The 23,103-nt window shown below is 43.2% G+C and overlaps 2 protein-coding genes across 2 annotated transcripts in view; both read right to left on the minus strand.

The window, feature by feature from the left end:
* The window catches only part of LOC119180755 (retinol dehydrogenase 13), a 37,792-nt gene extending 31,703 nt beyond the window's left edge, over positions 1 to 6,089 (minus strand). Inside the window, exon 1 of the mRNA XM_037431899.2 lies at positions 5,661 to 6,089. Within this exon, the coding sequence (XP_037287796.1) occupies positions 5,661 to 5,814 (154 nt within the window). The 5' untranslated portion in view covers positions 5,815 to 6,089. The remainder of the gene's footprint in view (positions 1 to 5,660) is intronic.
* A 601-nt stretch (positions 6,090 to 6,690) lies between these two features.
* Nipsnap (protein nipsnap) lies at positions 6,691 to 22,596 on the minus strand. Its single transcript, XM_037431881.2, has 9 exons — positions 22,301 to 22,596; positions 21,482 to 21,624; positions 21,349 to 21,394; positions 20,459 to 20,550; positions 18,807 to 19,018; positions 17,419 to 17,450; positions 16,585 to 16,673; positions 9,850 to 9,933; positions 6,691 to 7,388 (listed from the first exon to the last, which is right to left on the minus strand). Exons 1-9 carry the CDS (start codon positions 22,369 to 22,371, stop codon positions 7,324 to 7,326), a joined length of 834 nt encoding a protein of 277 aa, XP_037287778.1. The 5' UTR covers positions 22,372 to 22,596; the 3' UTR covers positions 6,691 to 7,323.
* Positions 22,597 to 23,103: the final 507 nt, after the last annotated feature.

The following is a 23,103-nucleotide window of genomic DNA, read 5'->3' on the forward strand; positions in this document are numbered from 1 at the left end:
ACTTTCAGCACTTGCTTCTTTTGAGTTTCTGAGCATCGTGCTTTGATTATAGGACCGTTCCTTATGTTACCTTTATTTTTCACTGCATATAGCACGCAGGCAAAGTCGAGTAAATTGTAGCGTTTTTTTTTTTTGGGAATTTTTCTACAAAAAGTGATTATATAACAATTGCACAAATTTATTATATCAAACTTTTCATAAAGCGTCATATTTCCTAATATTATTTTTTTTTTGCCTGTGTGTAGCCCACAGGCTCTAAAATGAAATCCTAAGCTTGGCGAAAACGCCACTTATGCCTATGTTGAGAATATAGCAGGATAAGGTGGTACAAAAAAAAAAAACTGCGCAAAAAAACGCATACGATTGAGAGTCAGCTTTGTTCACAGAAATTTTAAACGAAGTAATTTTTGTTTTAGTGTAGGGAACTTTCTTTAAAGTTTATAGTTCCACCATTGCGTTGTTTTGTCATGGGGGCAGTTCAAGCCAACTGACTTTACATCATAAAAAAAAAGAATGGCAGTATAGTCGCTGTACATGGTTTGAATTTTTGTCGCTATTTATATTGTATATTATATACGTATCGAGGTGTTCATAAACATTGGTAAAAATATGACAATACGATTGCCTTAGATGCCACAATGTCCCCATCTTCATCATCCCTGTTTGATATGGAAGTTGGTTTGCTGGTCATAGGGCGAGAAAAATGGTATTCAAATGCTGTTTATGTTTTTGCTGTTGGACGGGGCCATTGCGCTTCACTAGTTGTTGTATGTGTATATCTTGTCTTCCCGAAAAAAAAAAAAAGTAAACGTCAGTTGACAGTCAGCGCCTGTGTCATCTCACTCGCCGGCGCCACTTTGTCTTGTTAGCGCTACTCCATAATGAAAAGTGGAAGAGGTCAAGTCTAACCACAGCTCAGCTCCCCCATCCCCCCATAATAGTTGATTCCGAATGAAAACAGAAAAACAGACTCCGCATCGACTGCGAAAACGAAGAGCCAACGTGCGTCTCACAAAGACGTGCCACTCAGTTTTCCGGTATACAGGTGAAAAGTAAGCCCTTGATAGCAACATCAGGGGTCCTTCGTTGTCATTAGTATAAAAAAAAAACGTGTGTAGCCTTAACTCTACGCATTGAAGAAATGACGTGAAAGGTTCGGCAGTGAAAATGCACGGGGTATACTCATGGTGCCCCCAGCCCCTTCTTTAAAACTGCAAACAACTAAGGTTGCCGTAGCAAATTGTTCAGGATTTTCACCCACAAGCAGTTCGCTGTCTCTCTCTCTCTCTCTCTCTCTCTCTCTCTCTCTCTCTCTCTCTCTCTCTCTCTCTCTCTCTCTATTCTCTTTTTTTTTTCGTTTCCTAATTTTATCTTATCTTGACTAGTTTCATATCCCCACGCATCGGTGAGTCGGAAAAAAAGGTCGGCAGTTCGGTGGGAGCAAGGGAGCGGTGGCGAAAAGAAAAGTGGGACATGCATGGCTTACCGAGCAATTAATTACGTTATTTGTTTTGTTTATTTTCAACATACTTCTGCCTTGAAGGTTCATCGCAGGAGTGGAGACAGAATACGAAAGCTGCCTTATAACGCAACATGCACAGGGAATGGAAGATAAATTTACTATCTGCAATCCTTAAATAGCCAATTGGGCAGAAAACTACACGAGGAGGCGACGGCGAATGTACGGCTGTGACAGCGCCTGGTCGTTCTTACAACAAGTTCGATCGGTCGAAGAATCTCTTTATTTACCTCAATTATACGTGATGAGGAGCAGGAGCAACGTTCAAACGTTCAATTCCTTCGCGGACTAAAGCACATCCAAATGGGAACTTGAGACAGCGCACAGCTTAAAAAGCTTTCTTTACGCTATCGCTGCAGTACGCTATAGTTTCGTTTTTTTTTTAATTGGCAGTTTCTCCACAACATATGTATTATACTGCTATATTCATACAGCTTGCATAAAAGTGCTAAAGCTAAGCATTCGATCATCAGGCAAACATGAACAGTTAGGTCTGCATAAAAGAGGTGATGCACTCTTGTAATCAACCCATGATGTTTCTTTGACAAGCTAGCGTATAGCTTCGCATTCCTCTGCTAAACCGGAAGTCGCGGGTTCTACACCTGACCTAGACAGCCAGGTTTCAAATGCGGCTAAGGGGAGAAACGTTCCGCATATAGGATGTTTAGATGGACGTTAAAGGAAGTTCAGGTGATCAAAAGCCATTCGCGAAGGTTCAAACTAATCATGTATTGAATTAAATGTAAACATTCCGCAGATGTCTGCCTGGTTGGGACAGAAATTTTCCTAAAATAAATTTTGGTTGGAGTTTTCTCCTTTCTCAAATCGCGTCTCGGTTTTGGCATTTCGAGTCAAAGATTGCACTTTGAACGTGTTAATTTCTTAATGCTTCCACCGATTTAGTAAACGCACCGTATGCACGCACAAGCAAGCGTTGTTTGCTCCACTTGTGCCTGGCTTCTTATGTCTGCAAGCTCGCGTACCGACGTCGGCAGGGGCCGTGGACGCATACCCCGGCGCCCTGTAGCTCCTTCCAGTGCCGAGCCGACCCGAAATAGACCCCCTGCACCGACGGGAAGCTGAAACTTAAACCCACCAGCTCACCGCTGCTAAATGTGTCCGCCAGCGATCTCCCACCGCCGGACGGCCGCCCGGTATCCAGGCGCAGCACACACACTTTGGACGAGCATCTCCTCTGAGAAAGGCGCTCGCACCCCAGGAGCGATCTTACAAACACCCACACACACACACGTCACCGGTGTCGAAACAAACAACGGGCGAAAACAAGCGGTCAAGGCCACTCGTCTTCGACGCCTATGCAAGACCTCTGGCGGTGTATTTTCACAGTTCTTCGAAAGCCAGACGAAAAAAAAAGACCGTCGTAAATTGCTGCAGAAGTCTGTGTCGTAGCTCTTGCCTGTCTCAGCGTGGATTATCGCGATTTTCCTACTCACTAATGCAAAACGAACCAGACCAAAGTTACACTTTAGTAAGATCACTTCGGCGCTGGTTCTGTTTCGACGACACGAGATAGCGAAATGGATAGCATCGAACCGGACGCGTGCAAATTTGGACGCAAGAGAGAAGTCACGAGAGCGTAAACGCTATCTTCAATTGCATTTTGTCACTTATAGCGTCGTCTACCACGAATCATTGAACAGTAGCAGAGTGCAGGGTCGTCCACATATAAGGTGAATGTCTCATTCGTATACATGGCGTCATCGAAGCTGATGTTTGGTACATATACAAGAAATTACTGCGGTGCTTATTGGCACCATAATTACACGTCATGTAGCCAATATCTCCGTCGTGACGTAGAATTAACCTTCTAGTGTAACCAGCCTGAATACTGTGATCGACCCTGCACATCTTCCTTCCTCCCCAAGGACAATTACGACAGACCTCCTAACTAGTCTTATCAGAGCGCTGCACACGTGGGTGTGTGCTCGGGGGGGGGGGGGGGGACGAAGAGAGAGAAGCGTCAACCCCCTCTAGTCACCTAAGGGGGAGGGGCGCGATGTTAGTTCCATACATTGACTTAATAAAGGAGGGGGGGGGCACTGCAAAGAACATTTCCTCTCCCCCCCCCCCCCCTGACTGGAGGGGAACCCCACGCACGCCTATGACTACACAAATATACAATTCTCTCCATAAATACCCCACCGCATATGATCTCCCCACGATTGCACTGTAGCAATTCAGTGTCCTTGCTTGTTCCCGTTCTTGGAATGTACCCCCACCCCTGTAAAAACCACATTTGGGGTCGACAGTATACTGAAATAAATAAATATTGGTGACGGTCTCTTTCACTTCCCCTTTTTCTCATGCCTACAATAAAGGGTAAACCTTCGGCACCAGGGTCACTGGAAGACGCATCACAGCGAGTTACAATACTAACGTTCTGCATCACGAGAATAGCGATAAAACGTCTGGTATTGCAGCAAGAACAGATTCGAATGAACAGTCAATCGGAAAGGGATTGTGAACGTGTACCGACTTCGACACATTTCGGGATTTGGCCGCAAGCTAACGTGTACGCTCGATACCAAAAGATTTCGAAGTGCTTTGGAGTATACTTATAGTCCTAAGCTTCCAGCGTGAAGTCGCCCCCCCCCCCCCCCTTTCATATACTTTTCGCTTACAAAAGCGTATACAGTCTGAAAAAACATGGGAACTGACGTGAGAACACATATTAAACATTTGAAGACGACCTTGGTCCAAAGACATGACAAGGTTACGATTTCGGCAGCAACACACAACAAGCCTCTGCGTCTCGGTAAAACAGTGGCTAAGGTGTACGGCTGCTCACCGGAAGGTCGTGGGTTCGACTCTCGGCCGCGGCGATCGCATTTCTATGGAGGCGAGAGGTCCGCGAATTAAAGAACACCGGATGGCCGAATTTTCCGGAGCCCTCCACTACGGCGTCATTCATAATCATATGGTGGTCTCGGGACTGAAAACCCAGGTGGTATTATTACTACAGGCCCTCGTTATAAAGAAGTCGTATTCAGCCTAGAAATGTGCTTTGCTATAAGCGGTATCTCACCATAAAAAATTGGCTCTGATGCAGTAGTATTAAAATGACTACACCAACAATGGCCAAGGTTTTAATGCGTGTTGATACAACCATGTCAACAGTGGAGGCAATGCAAAAAATTATGTGGACACGCGTGAGCAACTGGCACGTCTTTCATTTGTCATATGAAGCCAGGCTCGAGGACCGGCCGCCTTTTAGTTTGATTAACCCGGCACGAAGATGTGAAAAAATGGTACATCTTTGTACCGGAAATGCTTAAGAAATGCTGGGGTCCACAGAACGTTCAGTGCGTGATGTGATCAGAACTCACGAACATCGAATAAACCGATATAGCGTATGCAGAAAGCGACTTCGTTATAACGAGTGGAGTTTTATTATTTTCGAGTTTTACATTCTCGAAGCTTTCGTGAAAAAATTAATTGTTCACTAAACAAAGACTGAAAATTTCATTGACAGTGGCGTTCAAGCTGCAGTTTAAAGCCTTTCCGTGTATTTTTGGTCTGTCCATTCCAAACGAACAGCAACTTCATATGTGCCACTAGCGCAGTCAGATACGAATGATGTTGAATGACAATGTTGCCGTTGGAAGGGCGACTCGTTTTCATCGACAATACGTAACTATTTAACAAAATATGGCGAGACCTCTCTGTACGGCCAAGGATGCTCTGTCTGCAAATGCCTGCTTATACGACGTATATTCAATAAAAAGTAAACGTAACACAAATACAGCTTGTCCAGTATTAACAACTTATGCAGGATGTTTTCGTGAACGACTGGGGAAAAAAAAAGCGGACCTACGTTGGAATATTGTCCCTGCAGAGAGACTGTCAAAAAAAAAAAAGATCTTGTGAAGCTCCAAAGAAATCGGCGCAAGTTAGGACAGCACCATTTTCATTACAATAAATGCGTAAAGGTTTCGGGGACATCGGCCACACCTTTATCACTTTTGTCGAGAATCAGTGAAAAATCTTTTTTTTTTTCTTTACACAACTGCACCTTGCGTAATTTTCTTGTTTTCGAAAGCTATCCGAGTTATTCTTCGCCACGCACAACTACGGACGAAATCCAAGATATAATGCTATAGGAATTTCCTGAGCAACTTACCTGTCACAACAATGGTTTTGCCTTCAAGGGAGTCGTCGTTGTGGAAGAATTCGGTCCTTCGAATGATGTGCTTGGCCAAACAGAGCAGTCCGACGAGTAGGGAACACGGAAAGAGCAAGTAGAAGGCGTACTCAGAAAGCGTTCCTTCCATCATCTTGAAGCCGTTAGCACCGCTACTTTAGGCGCGGAGAAAAAAAAAAACGGCGCCGCAAAACAGGCTTCCTTTCCAGGTAGGAAAAAGTGGCGAACACTAGCAGCAAAAGAAGAGGGAATCCACACTTCGAAGTCGTGCACAGCGGAAGAAAAAAAAAAGCCGCAAATGCCACGCTGCAGTAAATGCGACAAACTACGGCCGCAAAACGCGTCGTCTGCTGCGGACAGAAGACCGCAGCGTCGTCTGCTCGCGATGGAGGAGGATTAAGCGAGCTTTCAGGAAAGTACGTTAGAGGTCGCCTCCGTTTCGACAAGCAAAACAAGAACCTGGGACGGAGCCATTGGCGGTGTTCTTCGCACGTAATTCTGTGCCGCCCACTCCCAAAACCGGGCGTCGGGCAGGATCCACCTCCTTCCCATTCTACGCGGGTGCTGGGTGTATATATATAGAGGCAGAGCACCAGGCGTATATAAACTACGGCCGGCGTAAGCGGCCGGCGCTCCACACCCTACCCAGCGCGCCCGCGCCTCGCCGCGACGCCATCTTTGTTTCTTTCGTCTAAAACGCGTTTCTACCAAGCACGCTTTCAGCGCAGTAATGCAGACCCCGAGCTACCTTGCCAAGTTCTAAACGGCCTTTAAACGCGCCCTCGCATAGGACGGCAGACCTTACGCTCGCTAATTATCTAAAACTTGCATCACTGGAACTAAAATTGCTCGGGGCACGTCTTCGCAACACGAAGCACGAGAAAAAAAAAAAACGTACTACTGACGATAAAATTAAAACCAGCGTGCAGCACCTTACAAATGGTCACACTGAAAATTCTGAGTCGTCTAAATTAAAAACAGATCCACAAAATAAAACACGGAGTCACAATAACGATGCATCAGTCGTCTGCAGGGCAGTTTATTTATAAACTAACACTGTATATCTCTACACAATATTTACAAAAACGCTCTGTCCCGGCAGCCTTCATTTTTTTTCCTTTGCTCTTCAATTCAACAAACACTAGTAGTTGATGCCAAGCCGTTACAGGGAGCAAAATTTATAACGTCGCACGAGGACAGCAGTTACGCAACGCTATCCCAAGTTGGTAACATAATAAAAATATATATATTCGCACTTTCTCGTCAGCATGTAGCATAATTGCACAATCGCACTGACCAAACAACAGACTTCGCAGAGTCAAAAAGAAACTCTGAACAACAAGTTCTGCAGAATGCACCAATAAGGCATTTAACTTAGCTTGAGACTTAAAAATAACGCAAGTTTAGAAAGAAGGGCAGCTAAAATGAGTAAACGGAAAAAAATAGAGCAGGTGTATAACAGCGTCGACACTTCGCATGTGATGCCTTACGACACCGAAGTGCTTCCCAAAAGATGATGTGGGAATAAAAACAGAAATCTGATTTAAAAAAAAAATCGCAACAATTATCGGGTGAAGTCCTATTCCATTTCTAGTCCTGCAGTCTTCTTCCGCACCTCAATCATCCTGCCTAAGCTTTCTTTCTACTTCAGTGGTGAGAAATCAGTGGGTCGCATCCATCTTGACCGCATCTCTCGAATCAGAGGAACTGGAATTGTAAAGTAAAGGGAGAGGAAGACATGAAGGAGTCAAAGTGAGAAGCACACTCAAATGCAAATACACTTTGCGCATTAACCCTTTGTGAAACGTCATCCTGATTGGAGACTTTAGCCATCTGCATGCACTGTTGGCAAAGAAACGACTGTAAATGCTGAGCTAACGGCAAATTGAGCATTCTTCTTGGCTAAAGTTCCTTTGCATCATTACTAGTTGAAATACTTTGCCATATACAATCACTTGACAGTACCCCGTTTAACGAGATATTGGACACGGGTGTGTTTAGACATGAATTTCTAATAATCTCTTTACCATTTTAAGAATGCTCACTGCCAGCAGATAACCGCTACACCTAATTTGAGCGATTCATTGAATTCGGTTTATGAATTAACATAGCATGACTGACTGCATAATAATCAGATAACTATTTGTATTTATTCATTGCTATAAAACACTAACTTAATATAATACTTCCACATGCTTTAAACTTGGTTGCTAGATTCTTGATATCAAATTGTGCAAATTTCACGTCTATATACACGTCAGTAATAATGCACTTCGCAAAGTGTTAAGTACACATGTTTATGTATGCCTAAAAAGTGAAAATTTAGTTTTCTGTCTGCAAACCCTTCCTATGTGGTACTGCAGGTGAAACTCAGAAAACCATTTAAATATTTCAACAACATAGACGAATCCTACCCATCATGTGCCATATTCTAGGTGTGTTTGCTGAACTCAATGACATTAAAGGTTATGTAGTCTTTTTTCAGATTTATGATTTTTTTTCTGGAAGTACTAATTGCAATGGCCCCTTATATATATTGTGAAAGAATGAAGATACAACCTGCTTTAGATCTATTCTGTCATGCAAGAAAGGAAGCAGAGAGCACTGCTGTGGAATTTTTTCAACTATGGACTTTTAACGTTTCTTGCTACCATAACAAAAGAAGAAAAAGGTGCCAAAACTATCAAAACATTTTTTTGCTCCTTTTGTAGAGAATTTTTTTTTCTGAGTAAAATGGTACCATCTTTGAAATTCGATGGGGTTCCTTTATTTCACTCATCGCACAAACAGACACAACCCAAAGGTGTCTTCACTGCATGCCAATACATTGAAAGATCGCAATAAAATGAGAGCTGAGGCACGAATGACCCAACATGGACAAGTGTGGCCACCTGGCATCATGGAACGCAAGGATGGCGAGTATAGTTTTCACATGTTCCGTGCAGACCAATTTTATTTGACGGGTACGGTCAAAATAGGTCATTTTGTCAAAATATGTAATGACTATACTCATTAACTGTAGCAAAATGGTTAAGATGTCTACACCATGAGATATGATCAATATGTGCACCATAGTATGGAAATTGGGATGAACTAACTATCTGGAGTTCTATAGCGTGCATTAAAATTTAAGCATGTGCGAAATTTTTGCATTTCATCTCCATCGAATCCAAACTGTCATGCTAACCAGCACAGAAACCATTTCAAGAAGCAATGATGGCTAGTTCTGTTACGATATTCTGACCGAATAATTTTGATAGCAGCACCTGTACTAGGGATGGAGATGGCGACAACATGTTAATACAAATCTAATTTCTGCTTACAAAAACAAAAATTTGTATTGAAGGAGCAATATCTTTCAGTAGCAGAACGAAGTCTTCACTGTCTGCGTTGATAAACGCTGTAAAATTCTAACCTCGTTTCCCAAGATGCGTCTATTTTAGGCTTGTGTGAATAGTAAACCTTAGGTTCTAAACGAATGGTGATTTAGTCAAGTAATGTCAAATGAAATTTGAATAGCATGTATCACATATTATAATGAAAAATGAGCACATTTGTCAAGACCAAACTAACCTGCAATGTAATTTTTTAATTGAAACAATGCATGTGTAAATGTCATTTTTTTTAGATTCAAAGCAGAAGCAACTTTGAATAGCAGTAGGATTTGACTTCCAATAAAATGCAAATTTTAAAAGTTTCTATACTTAGAGCACATAAGCCGGTATAAGCAGCTCTTTAACTTAAAAAATAATGAATGAATGTGAATGTATTATGTACGTTCATTTAACCCTACAGTAGAGATTGGTGGCAATGCAAATTTACCCCAGGGAGGTGTGTTCACGGTACAGCACCCCTCCACTGCAGTGAAACCACTGTTACAAAATATTACATGCGGTTTATACACTTGTTCGACTATCCGAAGTGCTCGAATATTCGCAAAAGCCTAGAATATTTACCTTAGAAAATAAGCAAACTTCTACAAATTCCCCTACAAATTGCGCCTTACCATCGAACCCCCGTCAGATAAGCATGGTGACATCGGCCAGATATGCTCATCAAGGATGCCTACTGCAGCTAGAGACCAATATATCTACGTAACATTTCTGACGCCCGCTAGTAAAGCTATGCGACATTACATCAGCGACGTTCAACAATCAAGGCGCCTCACCTGTGTAGGCGACGCATTCATCCCAACCAGGTTTCCTCCAGTTATCTTCACGGATATCCTTTCGAGCCTGAAGGTCCTTGTATGCTGGAAAAAAGGGTCAAAAAGTAGTTGGATGCTTGCACGGAGAAAAGTTGCGACATTGTAACTTAATGGACCACTAAAACAGCTTAACAAGTGCTTTGAATTCATGTGGAAAAAAAAAGTGTGCGTGCAATTAATTTATGCAAACTTTCAAGTAGCAGAAAGGACAAAGCTGGCATATGATGGGGATAGAGCGAATGAATTTGCAATCTGAGCTGTTAATTTGCTCTATCCTTCAACCAGTAACAGTCGATCCCAGATATATATCCCAGAACTCGAAGGAGGTCACAAAATAGTTTGATATATTGATAATTCAATATAAGAAATATGCATATTTAAAGCTTTTACATTAATGCATTACAACTCTCGAAACGGCTTTCGGGAATCGTAATAAGCGCTAACATGACGATTCGCTCAAAGGTGACAACAACTTTTGCCAGTAGCCGCACTTTATTAATCGAGCATTGAAGCTTTCAAAATAAGCAAATTCAGCACCTTGGTGCACAACAGCGGTGATTGACAGTGACTGTCGATGCGAACTCTTTAGCGTGGAAAATGTTGTTGAGCAGCGAAGTTAGCATCTTCAGAACCGTGCATGTCGCCGTCATACGCATGCATATCTGGTCTTCGTTCTTCAAATAACTTGTTCAGCGAGCTGTTCTTTGCGTTCAACTGTTTCATGCCTTCTTTTCAAATGCTCCCACTTGCAACGCCTTCAAATCTTTTACTTCGTATTTTGGCCTTTTCGCTGCGGGGGTTGAGACAGCTGGGGCTGCAGGAGACGCAGGGGAAGCCATCCCAGTGTTGCCCCGTGGCGACGCGTGCGCGCTCACAAGGTAGACGAGCTCGGTGATAAAAACCAGCAAAAGCACGGTGACAAAAATGATATAAAAAAAAAACTACCAACTTTTCAACACAAGCAAACAACAAGGGTGCAGATGGTACTGATCAAGCACAAAGATAAATAAATTTGAAAGGTACGGCACAGTAAAAGTGAACAATCTGACTGAGCCGTCTTACACACGTGTTTGAACACACAAGAAGAAAGGAGAGCAAATCCTTCGCTTGCCTGTTGCCCTGTTGCTGATGACAGTAGCGATGCACTGCCTTTCATTTTGGTTGTAAACCAGTGCTATGTGACGTGGGTGCCTCCGAGATGCAACCCAATTTCTACCTATGAAGGAAGTTTCGAATCTCTGAGGCCACAATCTGATCTCGAAGTTGTTTAGGTGCGCCGTTGAATCTGCTGCTGCTTCCCTGTACGACTGCGGTCGGGAGTTCGAATTAACCGAAGCGCGGCCATATCTGTCCAAATCAGTCTGGAATGATGAGTTTTTAGTCGTGGAACAATGCACATTTTGAACGTGACCCGACGCCACGACCAAATCGACCGAAATTCGAATTACCAGGGGTCGAATTACCGAGATTTTACTCTATGTTCGACTTTTAATACAGCCATACGCAAAAATACCAGTTCAAACTTTTTGAGAAACATTCAGTTTTGTCGAACTAGAGATGCCGCAACCACAATTTGATGCCATACTGGCAAAGTCGTCTTCACTGCGGCTGTGCATTCTGTGTAAGGCGGAAAGAAACACAGGTCTAATGCACCATGAACGCAAAGCTACCGTGCCTCTCTGCCATTGTAGCACGTAGTTGAAACTTCACATGTTGCCCAGAGTGGTGTAACACTGATGTCATGTACACCAAAGCGAACTACTTGTTCTCCACTAAGCCTGATGAACACTGGTGAACATGGAAAATTGATCACTGGAACATACAAGGAAAATGGGATCGCTTTTGGTCTTAAAGGGACATAACAGGCAAATATTAGGTCATCGTTGATGGCCGAAATAGCAATCCAAAAACCTTATAGTGCTACTTTCATGCCAAGGAAATGCTTATTTTGAAATAGAACAACATTTTAGTCGTCTGCACTTCAAGTAACCTGCCTAAAAACATGCCTCTTTCACGTAGCAGTTGCCTTGCCCAACATTGTTCGGTTTTACTGGCAGCTCCTGACATACACAAACGATTGTAGAGAAATGCAGGGTCACTGGGCGATGGTGTCGACATTACACTGTGCACAACCATAGTCATACACACGTTCGTGATTGCCTATTGCTTTTGAGGAAAAATTTATTAAAAAGGCAACTTATTTGTAGTTACGTCACTGCAACACATTCACTTCAGAAGCAGAATGCACGACGTTCCTGCAATAAAAATTTCGTCCTTGCCTGGTTCAAGCGTGCCCCGGTAGACGGCACCACATATCCAGCCTAACAATATGAAAAACGGAACTTTTGAACCAGTCACGCTATTCCTCATGGTAACCCCAAGCCGTTCTTCTCTCCATGAACCGAACAAATGGAGAAGCATTATTTTATTACGTGTTGTAATATACGAAAGCTTTATTTATTTATTTTTCTTCTGTTGGCAACTAGTTTGATTGCTGGTGATTAAACGTAATTGGACTCTTCGACATCATTGAGATCATTTCAAAGCTTACAACCCATGACGCGTATGGTGTATATTTCCCTTAATTTCTTAATAAGTAGAGCACTGTTGTTGAAAATGACATTTTAGATGTTCTCAAACTATGAACTTTTACTCTGATGTAAATTTTTATTTGCCTTTAGTGTTTATTTAGATCACATGAAAGCCACGAGACGACTTGAATTGTGGCCTCTTTATTGGTGATGGCTGCATTTTTGTTTTTAGACATCACATGCATGTATTTCCCAAAAGTGTAGCGAGACCCGGTACAACACTACAAGATTTACATAGCAGTAGCGGTGCAGTGGGTGACTGCAAGGAGTTGACGATATAGGCCAGATAATTAAAAAGGCACTGACACAAAATGTCACGGCAAAGATGCCTTGCGGGACCAACTCCCATGAACATGCGTGTATATCATGTGCAATATATCAACAGCAGTATCAGCAATATATCAATATACAGTAGACTCTCAATAAACAGAACCTGAAGAAACCAGTAAAATGTGTTCCGTTTACTGAGGGGTGCACATTGCAAGAATGAAACCTATCTTGTCAGAAGCACTTGTTCCATTTAAGCAGCAGTTCCGTTGAACAGATTTACATTTACTGAGGGTCTACTGTAGCTTTGAAGGTATTTTACATGAATTTTGAAGTTTTCAACTGAGAGCTATACACTGCAGCTTGTGGTATTGACCAGGGTTGCCAGTGCTGGCTACTTTTTGCCGAATTGGCGAATTTGAGAGGCCTGTGGTGACCTGAAGTTATGAATGGCAACATGGCGAATTTTCGGCTATTTTCCGCTTAGGTCTTGACTGAATTATACATTCCAGTTTATGCCTTCAAAACGAATGGGTGACATTTTTTTTGTTCTCTTTTTCATAGTTTCAGACCTACGGGCTGAAGGCGCACCTAGTCATGGGCTTCTTTGAGCAGTCTTTAGGAACTGCAGTGAGGGGAATAAGCATGCCCACACACGAAATGTCATGCGGGTATTGTGACGGTTACGCAGTACTTTAGAATTTATTTCTGTTGCTTTGTAATTAAGCTTTTTGATTATCGGACACATGATTCCACTGAAATGAAATCCTTTAAATCTGCTGGAAGGATTCGCCCACCATCCCTCTCTTGTTGTAGCAACTGCTTCATCCTGTATTTGCTGCAATTGAAACCATCAGAAACTTTTGTTATGAGATGCTAGCATTCAAAGATGCTGCTATTGCAAGGATGCCCTTTCTCAGTGCTCTCATGGTGAAGTGCATGATGTGACTGGCATTGAAAAATGTCAATATATTTTGGTTTTACGGATGGCAACATACTTCATGGGGCTATACGTAATTAGGAAAATATTTATGACTAGACAAATCACACATATGTAGAGTAACAATTTTTTTCGAGAAATTAAAAAAAAAGTGACTTTTGGCGGCATTTCACTCGTTTGGCGAATTTCACTCAAAAGTCAGCAGCAACCCTGGTATTGACCTCATCAAAAGTGACCCCACAGTCCCTGTTACTTCCTTCACGTCACCATGCTACTGTCGATACAAAAAATTGTGATGACTTCATGCCTACCATTTTTCTTTTGCCGCATTTTCGCCAGCAGACTACTTATCAGAGGCTGCTGGCAAGCCTGCGGTGCGCACATTGAGAAAGGACTTCTTGATATAAACCACGCGAAAGTGCATCGCAGTTCTGTGCGCTGATGTGGTCAAGTGTTGGACACACTGGGTGGCAATAGTTGCACCCAGTGGCTTGTTTTTGGAGCTCTCTCAAAGCAAAACTGAGTCCTGTCGACAATGAGCAGCCTGTAATTACCGTATTTACACGCATAATTTGCACCATTCTAATTTACGTAATTTACGCACCCCTAATATTTAGACTGCTTCACTAAAAAAGTAATTTACTCACATATTTTGTGCTTCTTGACCTGCCCTAGCTAGCTTAGTGGCATGCGCCACGAATAGACTTTAGACCTCTAGGTGCTTTGAACAGGCGCACCCTTCACTGGGCAGGCGAGTGCAGACATACATAAAACAGGCTGCAAGTGCAAAGCCTGTAAAATTCCTTCTTCCAATTACTTTCCCCTGTTCCAAACCTGTTGACAAGTTGTAGGAACTGCTGAAGCGTTTGCCTCCCTCTATTTTCCCATCTCTTTCACTATGAGAATGCAGGCTCGTGACACGGCACAAACTATTTTCTGTCTCAGAGGCGTGCAAGGGCCCCGTCGTGCCAACGGTTCCCCCTTGTTCTCTTCGTCCGTCTTGCAATGCATCTTTGCTTAATTTCAGATGTTTAGGTTTCACTATCCCTCCATTGCATTTTTACTGATCCCTTGCAAAGGGCTAAAATATTTATACATACCGCAAAATTCAAGCTCGCTGCTATAAAGTTTGCCAAAGAAAACAAGAACAGTTCCATCGCCAAGCACATCAGCGTGAAGTTCTTCAACGTGTGATGTTCGGTACTGGAGAAAACAGAAGAGTGCGCACTTGCCACTACAAGTTTGCTGCCATAGAAGAAGACCTTTTCAATTATGTGCGAAAGCTTAGGGTCCCCAGAATCACCATGTCGTGGGACCTGGTTTCTCCCAGCATTGTCAAGAAGAGCTTCAAGAAAATGGGGCATTCAAACACACTTGCTGGAACCGTGTATGACGTGTTATGTGAGGGAGGTGACAGTGGCTGCCACGATGATTCCCAATTGGACCTGTCGGCCAGTGATTTCGGCTACACTGTGCATGACCATATTTGGCTGGTTAAAGTACGTGCTAGTGCTGCTAAACAAGTACACTTCATTCTTGCTCCTATTGCTTTTATTTTTTTTTATGTATACATACTATATGCCTTAGGACTATATACCACTTCAGAATATTGGATGCCTGTGTGCAAATAGAGCTTGGTCAGGCAATGAGAACATATTACCCTGCTTATAAGAGACTTCTCATATAAGGGAAAAGAACTACACCTCGTTGCACGTCTCTTATGGAAGAGTTAAACTGTAATACATTTTCGAGAGCGATTTTTCTGGCGAATTTCTACATTTTTTTTTTCCTTTTCTTTTGCTTTCCCCCCCACCAAAGACACTCGTTTTAAACCAAGGTGCTTGATTTTGAAAACTGTCTAGTTGAATTTTCCACTGGTTTGGTCAATAGTGGCTTCCAGTGGCCAGTTGTGTTGCCTCCAAGATTAGAGCTTGCACAATTCTTCCAGTTTCGGAGGCGATGCCCGCTCTTCCTCAGCTAGCAAAATGCCCCAGAAGATGCATTTTTCCTGCCAGCCCAAATGTCATCGTTAATATGCCGTCAGGATGGTTTTTTCTTTTTTTGTGTGTGCCTTTGTTTTTCCAGTTGTCATTCCGCATGTGGTCCTGCAACATTTTTGCGAGGTGTTTACATTATCTGCGAAGTGTTTTTGAGCTGTCGCATGTCACATGTTTCCTGTTGCAAAGTAGCTCTGTGGTCACGGTGCTTTGCTACTGACCTGAAACGCACGCAGTTTCAATCACGGCCACGGGGGTCGCGTTTCGATGAAGGTGAAATGCCAGAAGCTTTCATGCTGTGCGGTTTTAGAGCAGGTTAAAAAACCCCAGGCCACGTCACTGAGTCCTTCCAACCATACAACACGCTGCATGCATACTTTTGTGACCAGCATCAAATTTTCTTTGTTTGGTGCCATGAAGCCACCGACTGTGCAACCCAAAAGTGTCTGCGACAGCCATCGCTGCACTTACGATGCTACTCTCTAGCCTGAGGAGAACCCAATCTGCTTATTCCTAAGCATAGCAAGAAGCAGGGGGTTATTGGAGTGTTTTTAAACTGCTCTAATCAAAATAAACTTCATTTCTACGTTTTAAAAGCTTTTCAGACTGTTCAATTTTTCGGACAATCTTGTGGTACTCACCAGGTCTAGGAAATCGGTGAGCGATTGTATTGTGTGCTATAGTAACTGCATGCATCCTCTTTGTCTTATAGCTGGATGACGAAGGTGTAACAACATGCAAGGACCAGCCAAGATGTTCAGTGGACATTGAGGCAACCCAAAAAAAATAAACAATTACCTAGAATTTAATTTACCATGGTTTGCTTAACTGAAATGCTCCGCAGTAGCACAAAATAAAAAAAAATCGCGTGCATGTGAAGTATCATCAGTAGTCCACTCACTCCAGATATGATGGACCATGTAGAGCTGGCCAATCTGGGAAAAGAAGCCAGCCACGGCATTGGCTCTTCTGAATGTGATGCCTCGAGCCCTGCGAAGAAGTTAAGTAGCCAGCGGTGCTTTAAACCCAATCATTTGTTCATTCTCTTTTGGTGCTCTCAAAGGGTGAAAAAATACACAGCATGGATTATATTATCATATAATATATATATTATATATATAATATATATATGTATGTATTGAAATACAACGGTTCAGCTGACGCTTTATTCAAGCAACAGCAAGATGGCGCCGATGATGAAGAAGAACAGGCCGAAGACTGATGATGGTTATTGACAGATGAGGAAGATGACGTCCAATGAATTCTTACAGTATATATATATATATATATATATATATATATATATATATATATATATATATATATATATATATATATATATAGGCTCATATTATCAGTGTCTTAGCATAGCCACTTATAATATGAGCTTCAATAGCAGTCACATGCGACACCTCTCAGAGAAACATACACAGCCAGAAGAAACGGGACATTTACTGCTTCATAAAAACAACTTTAATGCTTAGCTTCTAGTGGCCATGAATAAGGAGAGAAAGCCCTGGGAGCATACAATAATTACCTGTTAACTAACTCCATTTATATATGAAGGATTTCAAAAACTATTGCAGCGGGAGATTCGTGAGGCAAAGAATGGCAATGATAAGGTCGTTCTAGGATAACTTAGGAATCTGTTGCGGGACCTCTTTAACTCTGCAGATTTAACTGCATCCACAATGAACAGAATGAATGCATTGAGAGGGGTGTGCCCAACACTTACCAATTGTTGCCCCACTCAATCATGGTTCCTGGCTGGAATGGAAAAGAAGCCACTACAATTAGCAATGCTACAATGCATGCAATAAGGCACAGTGCCTGAAAAAAGTATGCTGGAGAGAACTTTGGGATGGGTTAGCACCATGCAGTTTGACGTGGAGGAGCGGCGACTCCGCCACCTTACAACGCGATAACTTGGGACAAGCACTGAAACGTAGGCACGGTGGTTTAGCTCATTACTCTGCTCTTTTCTCCCTCTCTCTCTCTCTCTCTTTTTTTTTTTTTTCAGGGTAGATAACAGCCTCTGTGATCTACTGTGTGGAGGCAAGTGCCGGCCAACAAGCTATTCGCTAATTCATTGAACTGGCATCCAGGCCGCTCCACGTGCCGCTGTTGTGGTTGATCATAGTGCTACACAGTCAGAAGTGCTCTGGGCCATACAACTTTTGGCACTTGCTCACAACAGCAATCAAGAGGGCTATCAGTACCATTCTCAACAGAGAATAAATGAACTGTATGGCGAGATAACAGTTTTCAAGCTTCTCAAGCTTAGGGTGGTGCAGCAGTGACGACTGCAGGGTGACCAACGTCGCATGCAACGCCAAGCTTTACAGAGTGAAGCCTGGATGCTTTCTGGGGCTTGAGGCACACGCGAATGAACTATGCGACAGTCTCTGCTAATGACACACTGAATTGTCGCAAAAGAGCTTATCTTCACTTGGGAAACAGAAAAGATAAGGACACACTGTTGAGTACAGTATGAATTCATACTGATACTGGACTTTTGGGTACCCGGCCTTACTGCATGGACTCGGGCATCTAAGTTCATGAAGAGGGCTGGCTGGACAATGCCTGGGCACGTGCAGTCAGTCCAGCAACTACTAATTCTTGTTTTATAGAATCTGCTTGCATTTCATTTATTCATTTATTTAGTGCACAATTTTCGGGGACTGACTTGAATTCAACTCTACTTAAAATCATGTAAACAAGGTAGTGGCATTAGAACATCTTAAGATATATTTAGCCCCATCAACAATTAGGTCTTATGCGTTGTTTCCATGAGTGGGCTGCAAAGAAATGTGAACTTTAAAGCTCCATATGCCCATGCACTTCACTGAAGAGCAGCCAACAAAGCATGCTAAGGAATCACCATGGCATGTCAAGGTGTTCTAGTGCAGCATTCTATATTCAGTTGACTACGACGTCCAAGGGTATTATTACTGCAGAGAACCAGTTGTCAAATTCAGCATTAACTTCATTTGTACCTCTCACACAGTAGTTTATGAATGATGCATCATTCCAAATGCAACCACTTCATAACTTTGGGACCATTTTTAAACACATTTTCAATAAAACAGCCCAAGCCAAACGGGAGACTGACAACGGTCTCACCTTAAGAACGTAGGAGCGTATCTCGTACATGCCTCCATGATGCTTTGGCTCTGGGTTGCCCCAGAAGCTGAAGGGCAGCATGTACTGGTTCTGGCGTGCCCTTAGGTACTTGGACTCATCCCTCTGAAGCTTAACAAGGTCCTCGTCTGTGTTGCACAGGTTAATCGAACTGTGAGCCGACCGCCAGCCCTGCTTGAAGCGCCAGATGTGAACTGGAGAAAAAAAGAGACGTCAGAAAGGCATGGAGTAGGGATGTGGCTTGTGACACATGCGTGTTATCTTGAAAACTAAACGTAACTTCACAGTCCCCGATTCACACAAGCAAGTACTTAAGACCACACCCCACATACAATGCTTGTGCAGTGGTCGTGAATACCTGCGTGTGTGTGTGAATAAGGAAGTTCCGAGTAACCAATATACTTATAATGAGGCGCATTGTTGTAGGAGATTCCGAATTGATCTGACAGGCTGGGGTTCCTGAGTGCAAGCCCAAATTTAGGCACATGGCCATTCTTGTTTTTTGCCCTCATGAAAATGGGGTAGCCCTGGCCGATATTTGAACCCCCACGTCCTGGTGCTTAGCAGCAGAACACAATAACCAAAGTGGATTGGAATAACTTCCAACTGCCAGAGGCTTTCCAACGTTCATCTAAACCGAAGCACATGCACACTTTCCAATGCAATAGTTCTGCCACTGCCGCTGGGATTTGAACTTGCCATTCCATGCTCAGAAACAAGATACGACATCTACGGAACCACTGCAACAAAAAAGTCAATCCTTAAAACATCTAGCTGAACTACATGTAGTATGGCAACATGAGTGTTTCAGTAAACATTTGCATTTGGTCTTTCAGCTTGCTACTAAGTATATAACATGATGTGACAGGACCAAACATTTTAAGAATTTATCAGAGTGTCAACTGTGCTAGTGGTAGGGTTGCTGATGCATTACCTTAAATTTAAAGCAGAGACGATAACAAGAACGCTCAGTGCAGTGTTGGTAGTCAACTGTTGTCTTGGCCAATCTGAATTCAACTCCCCAACAGCAAACAAGGGCCCTTCTGTACTCTTCCGATCATGAAACTCCTAACAAAGTTTCATATAGGAACAAAAGCAACTATGAGAGGTGCCTAATTGACCTAGTGGTTACAGTGCTTGACTACTAATCCAAAGGTAACGGCCGCAACAGCTAGCCAATTAAGTGTTAGTTAAAGAACCCAAATAATTTTTTTCACTCTGCTGACTGAAAATAGCAGTGATAAGTGTTAACAAAAAAAACATAAAATGTGAGTTGCTAATTAGTCCAAGTAGTAAATTGATAGGCCCATCCCCTTTATAATGTCTATAGCACTTGTTGCGGTGTCCATAACGGCGGATGTTATGGTGTCTACAGACTCTCCCAGCTACCTTATGCTGTGGCACAGCAACTATGAGTGCCATACGACGCTCTCCCATTGCATTATGCAGGATTTGCCCGGCCAGAAGGGAAGCAATAAAAAACACTGATTGAACCAACGATTATGGTTCCAATCGAAGTAAAGTGTGCATTTTAGGACGCGGCTATGCCTTTTTTACAACCGTTTACTTTTGTTGAAGCGCAACAGCCGCTACTCAAGTGTAAAAACAACGTAGTGAAGAAGCAAACTACGTACGGTACTGGTCCTGATCACCGATCACCACTTGCCAGCTGCCAATCAGCTCACAGTCAGATGCCTTGCTCTGGAGGAGTTGGCAGTAGTTTTCACTGAAAGAAAAAGAAATGACAGCTTGAGTTGTTGCACTAGTCAGATGTGATAGTTGTGGGCAATAACTACAGCGAGGTCCATACGTAGTTTTCACGTGACGTCACAGACAGGTCCTCGGCGCGAGGTACGTCCTCATGGCTACCGCTGTGACTTTTTCATCTCATTAGAGAGTGTCCCGAAGTTCTTTTGTGTTGCCCCGCTTTCTTTCGTTCGCCAGCCGCGCCAATGATGGGTGACAAGAAGCAATGTGAGGGGGCAGTGGTATTAACCTGATGTCACAGTTTCTTGCTCCGCACATTCATGTAAGAGTTCACCGACCATCTAAACCAGCTTGTACTACAATATGGCGACCATGGTGAGATCAATGAAAACTGTGCATAATGAGCTTCATTCACATAGCATTATGTCCCTTCAGGCAGCACTGCACAAGAAATTGAGAAAATATTCATGTTAGGCAATATTGTTCCCCTCAAAACTTATATGACGGAATATTTATTTCTTTTACTCATAACAAAAGAACACAAGTGTAACAACAAAGTTAAGGCCTTTAGTGAGCAAGCATTCAAGTACAATTACAACGCTACTACCAAGCTACAATATTCGAACTCCCCGAGGACGTACAATTCAACAATTTTACTGCGCATCGCTGCTTTTGCCACTTTTTGGGGAGGTAATCTTCAATACACGAGCACATACTGTTTCTACATGTAGCACATCATTGTTCCTCCATCCTTGTCATAATTGGCTCGAACTCACGATAAAAGAATTATACGTTGAGGTCACCGAAATGTACTTACTATCCCTTAAGATACGGTTGTACTCCGTCCGGCTTGACATCGTGAACTGCGCGTACAAACAAAAACGACGTAAACAAACAAGGATGGCGAACGAACACCAACAAATGATAACGGGGGAGTTGCGGTTACTTACTCTGTAATTCGTAAACGATTTCGGTGTCAGACAGGAGCCGGGAGTGGGAATCCTTGCCGGGCTCGATTTTCCGCACGTGCAGCAGCTTGCTCAGCCATCCTTCGGAGCTGTTCACTTGCAAGCCCGCGCTAGTGCTCAGCGCCCTAAAGATAGGGGGGAAAAAAGGCTTCCGTCGTTGCCAAGCTAAAACACAAATCGAGAAATACGGCTGAATATTGCGCACAGACGAAATAAGTAGCAGTTTTGGTGAACCTGTGAGCGCCAAAAGCGGAACAGTAAGGCTAGTCAGCTGCGTCGCCGCCTCAGCTGTGCAGAACGGACGGGCGGATCGCATTTCTTTTTAAAAACACGGGGCAGCTGCCATTTTAAACGAGAAAAGTAGGCTAGTAATGACACCACTCAGTGTTACACTTCTCTGTTAGTTGGGTAAGCGCAACGGCCTCATAAGCGACCGTTTACCCCACTCCGGATTCACAACCGGCTGGTTACGTTACGTGTTAACGAACCCCGCAGTTGATTACGTCGCCGTTGTTTTATTCGGCCACCCACGGTCTTCGTGTAGCAACGTTTCAGATAAAACAGGGCTTCTTTTCGCCACCGGATGGACTAACTCGGTGTTATAAACCGTGGCTGCGGAGACTGCACGTTGGAAATCGCAGGTAGGTCACCTCTGGCCGCGGCACGCACCTCCATTCAGAGGTGAGAGGAAAAAAAAACACCGCCGCCATACTTCATTGCGGTGACAACAGCGAGTCTACAGCTAGCTCTGTAGGCCGCTTCGCGCCAGTGCTGTCCAAAGCAAGCCCATTGCTTTCCTACCTTGCAATATGGGATCCTAGCGACAGCGACGAAGGCGCTAGAAAACACTTGATTCGGCACAGACTCGCCATCTTCCCATTCTCGGCCGCCCGAAAGTTCTCGCGAAGTCTCGCCAAGACGGTCGAGAGGGTGAAGGCGACTCCAGTTGCCTGGCAACCAAGTTACGTCAAAGCGTCCCGTCGCGGTCCCGTTATCTGAACGGCAGCTCTCCGGCTTCCACTTTTCCAAATTCGAACACACGGAAAAAGGAGCGTGAACGGCAGTTACGGCGCCACTTTAAATCGCGCTGAATGTGCGAGCTCGTTACTGGTTTGATTTCCTCGCCATATGTGTCTGTTTTCCGCAAATCAAGCACACAGCTAGAAATAATTGCTAACGCCTGTGTCAACTTCACGAGCATACTGATTACGTTGCTGTCACTTTCAAAATATATGAAATACATACAACTATCCCCCTTACTCCATATTTTTTCGGGGATGTAATAAACTAATACTTTGATATCAATTAATGTGCCAATTTAGTTGGATTGCGGCACGCGAACGAATAAAGTTATTTTCACTCACGTACGTTCCCTTTAACTTATATATAATTTAACAGTTACACACCTAACGTTCATTTGCTCCATAGGACCAACTTCATCAATTGTTTAAACGCTTTTCAACACGAAACAATGTGAAAAACTCACGGTGCTCGAAAACCACTTATACGATTAAATATCCTGAAAGGCAAGTACAAACACTGAATAAAAACCGAGATCGTCCATGCCTGGAATACAGTAACGTTGCGCGGCGCTACCGACCAAG

This window comes from Rhipicephalus microplus, chromosome 3, assembly GCF_043290135.1.
Source record: "Rhipicephalus microplus isolate Deutch F79 chromosome 3, USDA_Rmic, whole genome shotgun sequence".
NCBI classification, from domain to species: Eukaryota; Metazoa; Arthropoda; class Arachnida; order Ixodida; family Ixodidae; genus Rhipicephalus; species Rhipicephalus microplus.

Excerpts from the sequence above, each read along its gene's own strand:
- Nipsnap (XM_037431881.2), bottom strand. The coding sequence starts at position 22,371 with ATGGCGAGTCTGTGCCGAATCAAGTGTTTTCTAGCGCCTTCGTCGCTG. Across the intron at positions 21,395-21,481 it reads AATCGTTTACGAATTACAGA|TTCACGATGTCAAGCCGGAC; the intron begins GTAAGTAACCGC and ends TTGTACGCGCAG. Across the intron at positions 20,551-21,348 it reads CAACCGTATCTTAAGGGATA|TGAAAACTACTGCCAACTCC; the intron begins GTAAGTACATTT and ends TTTTTCTTTCAG.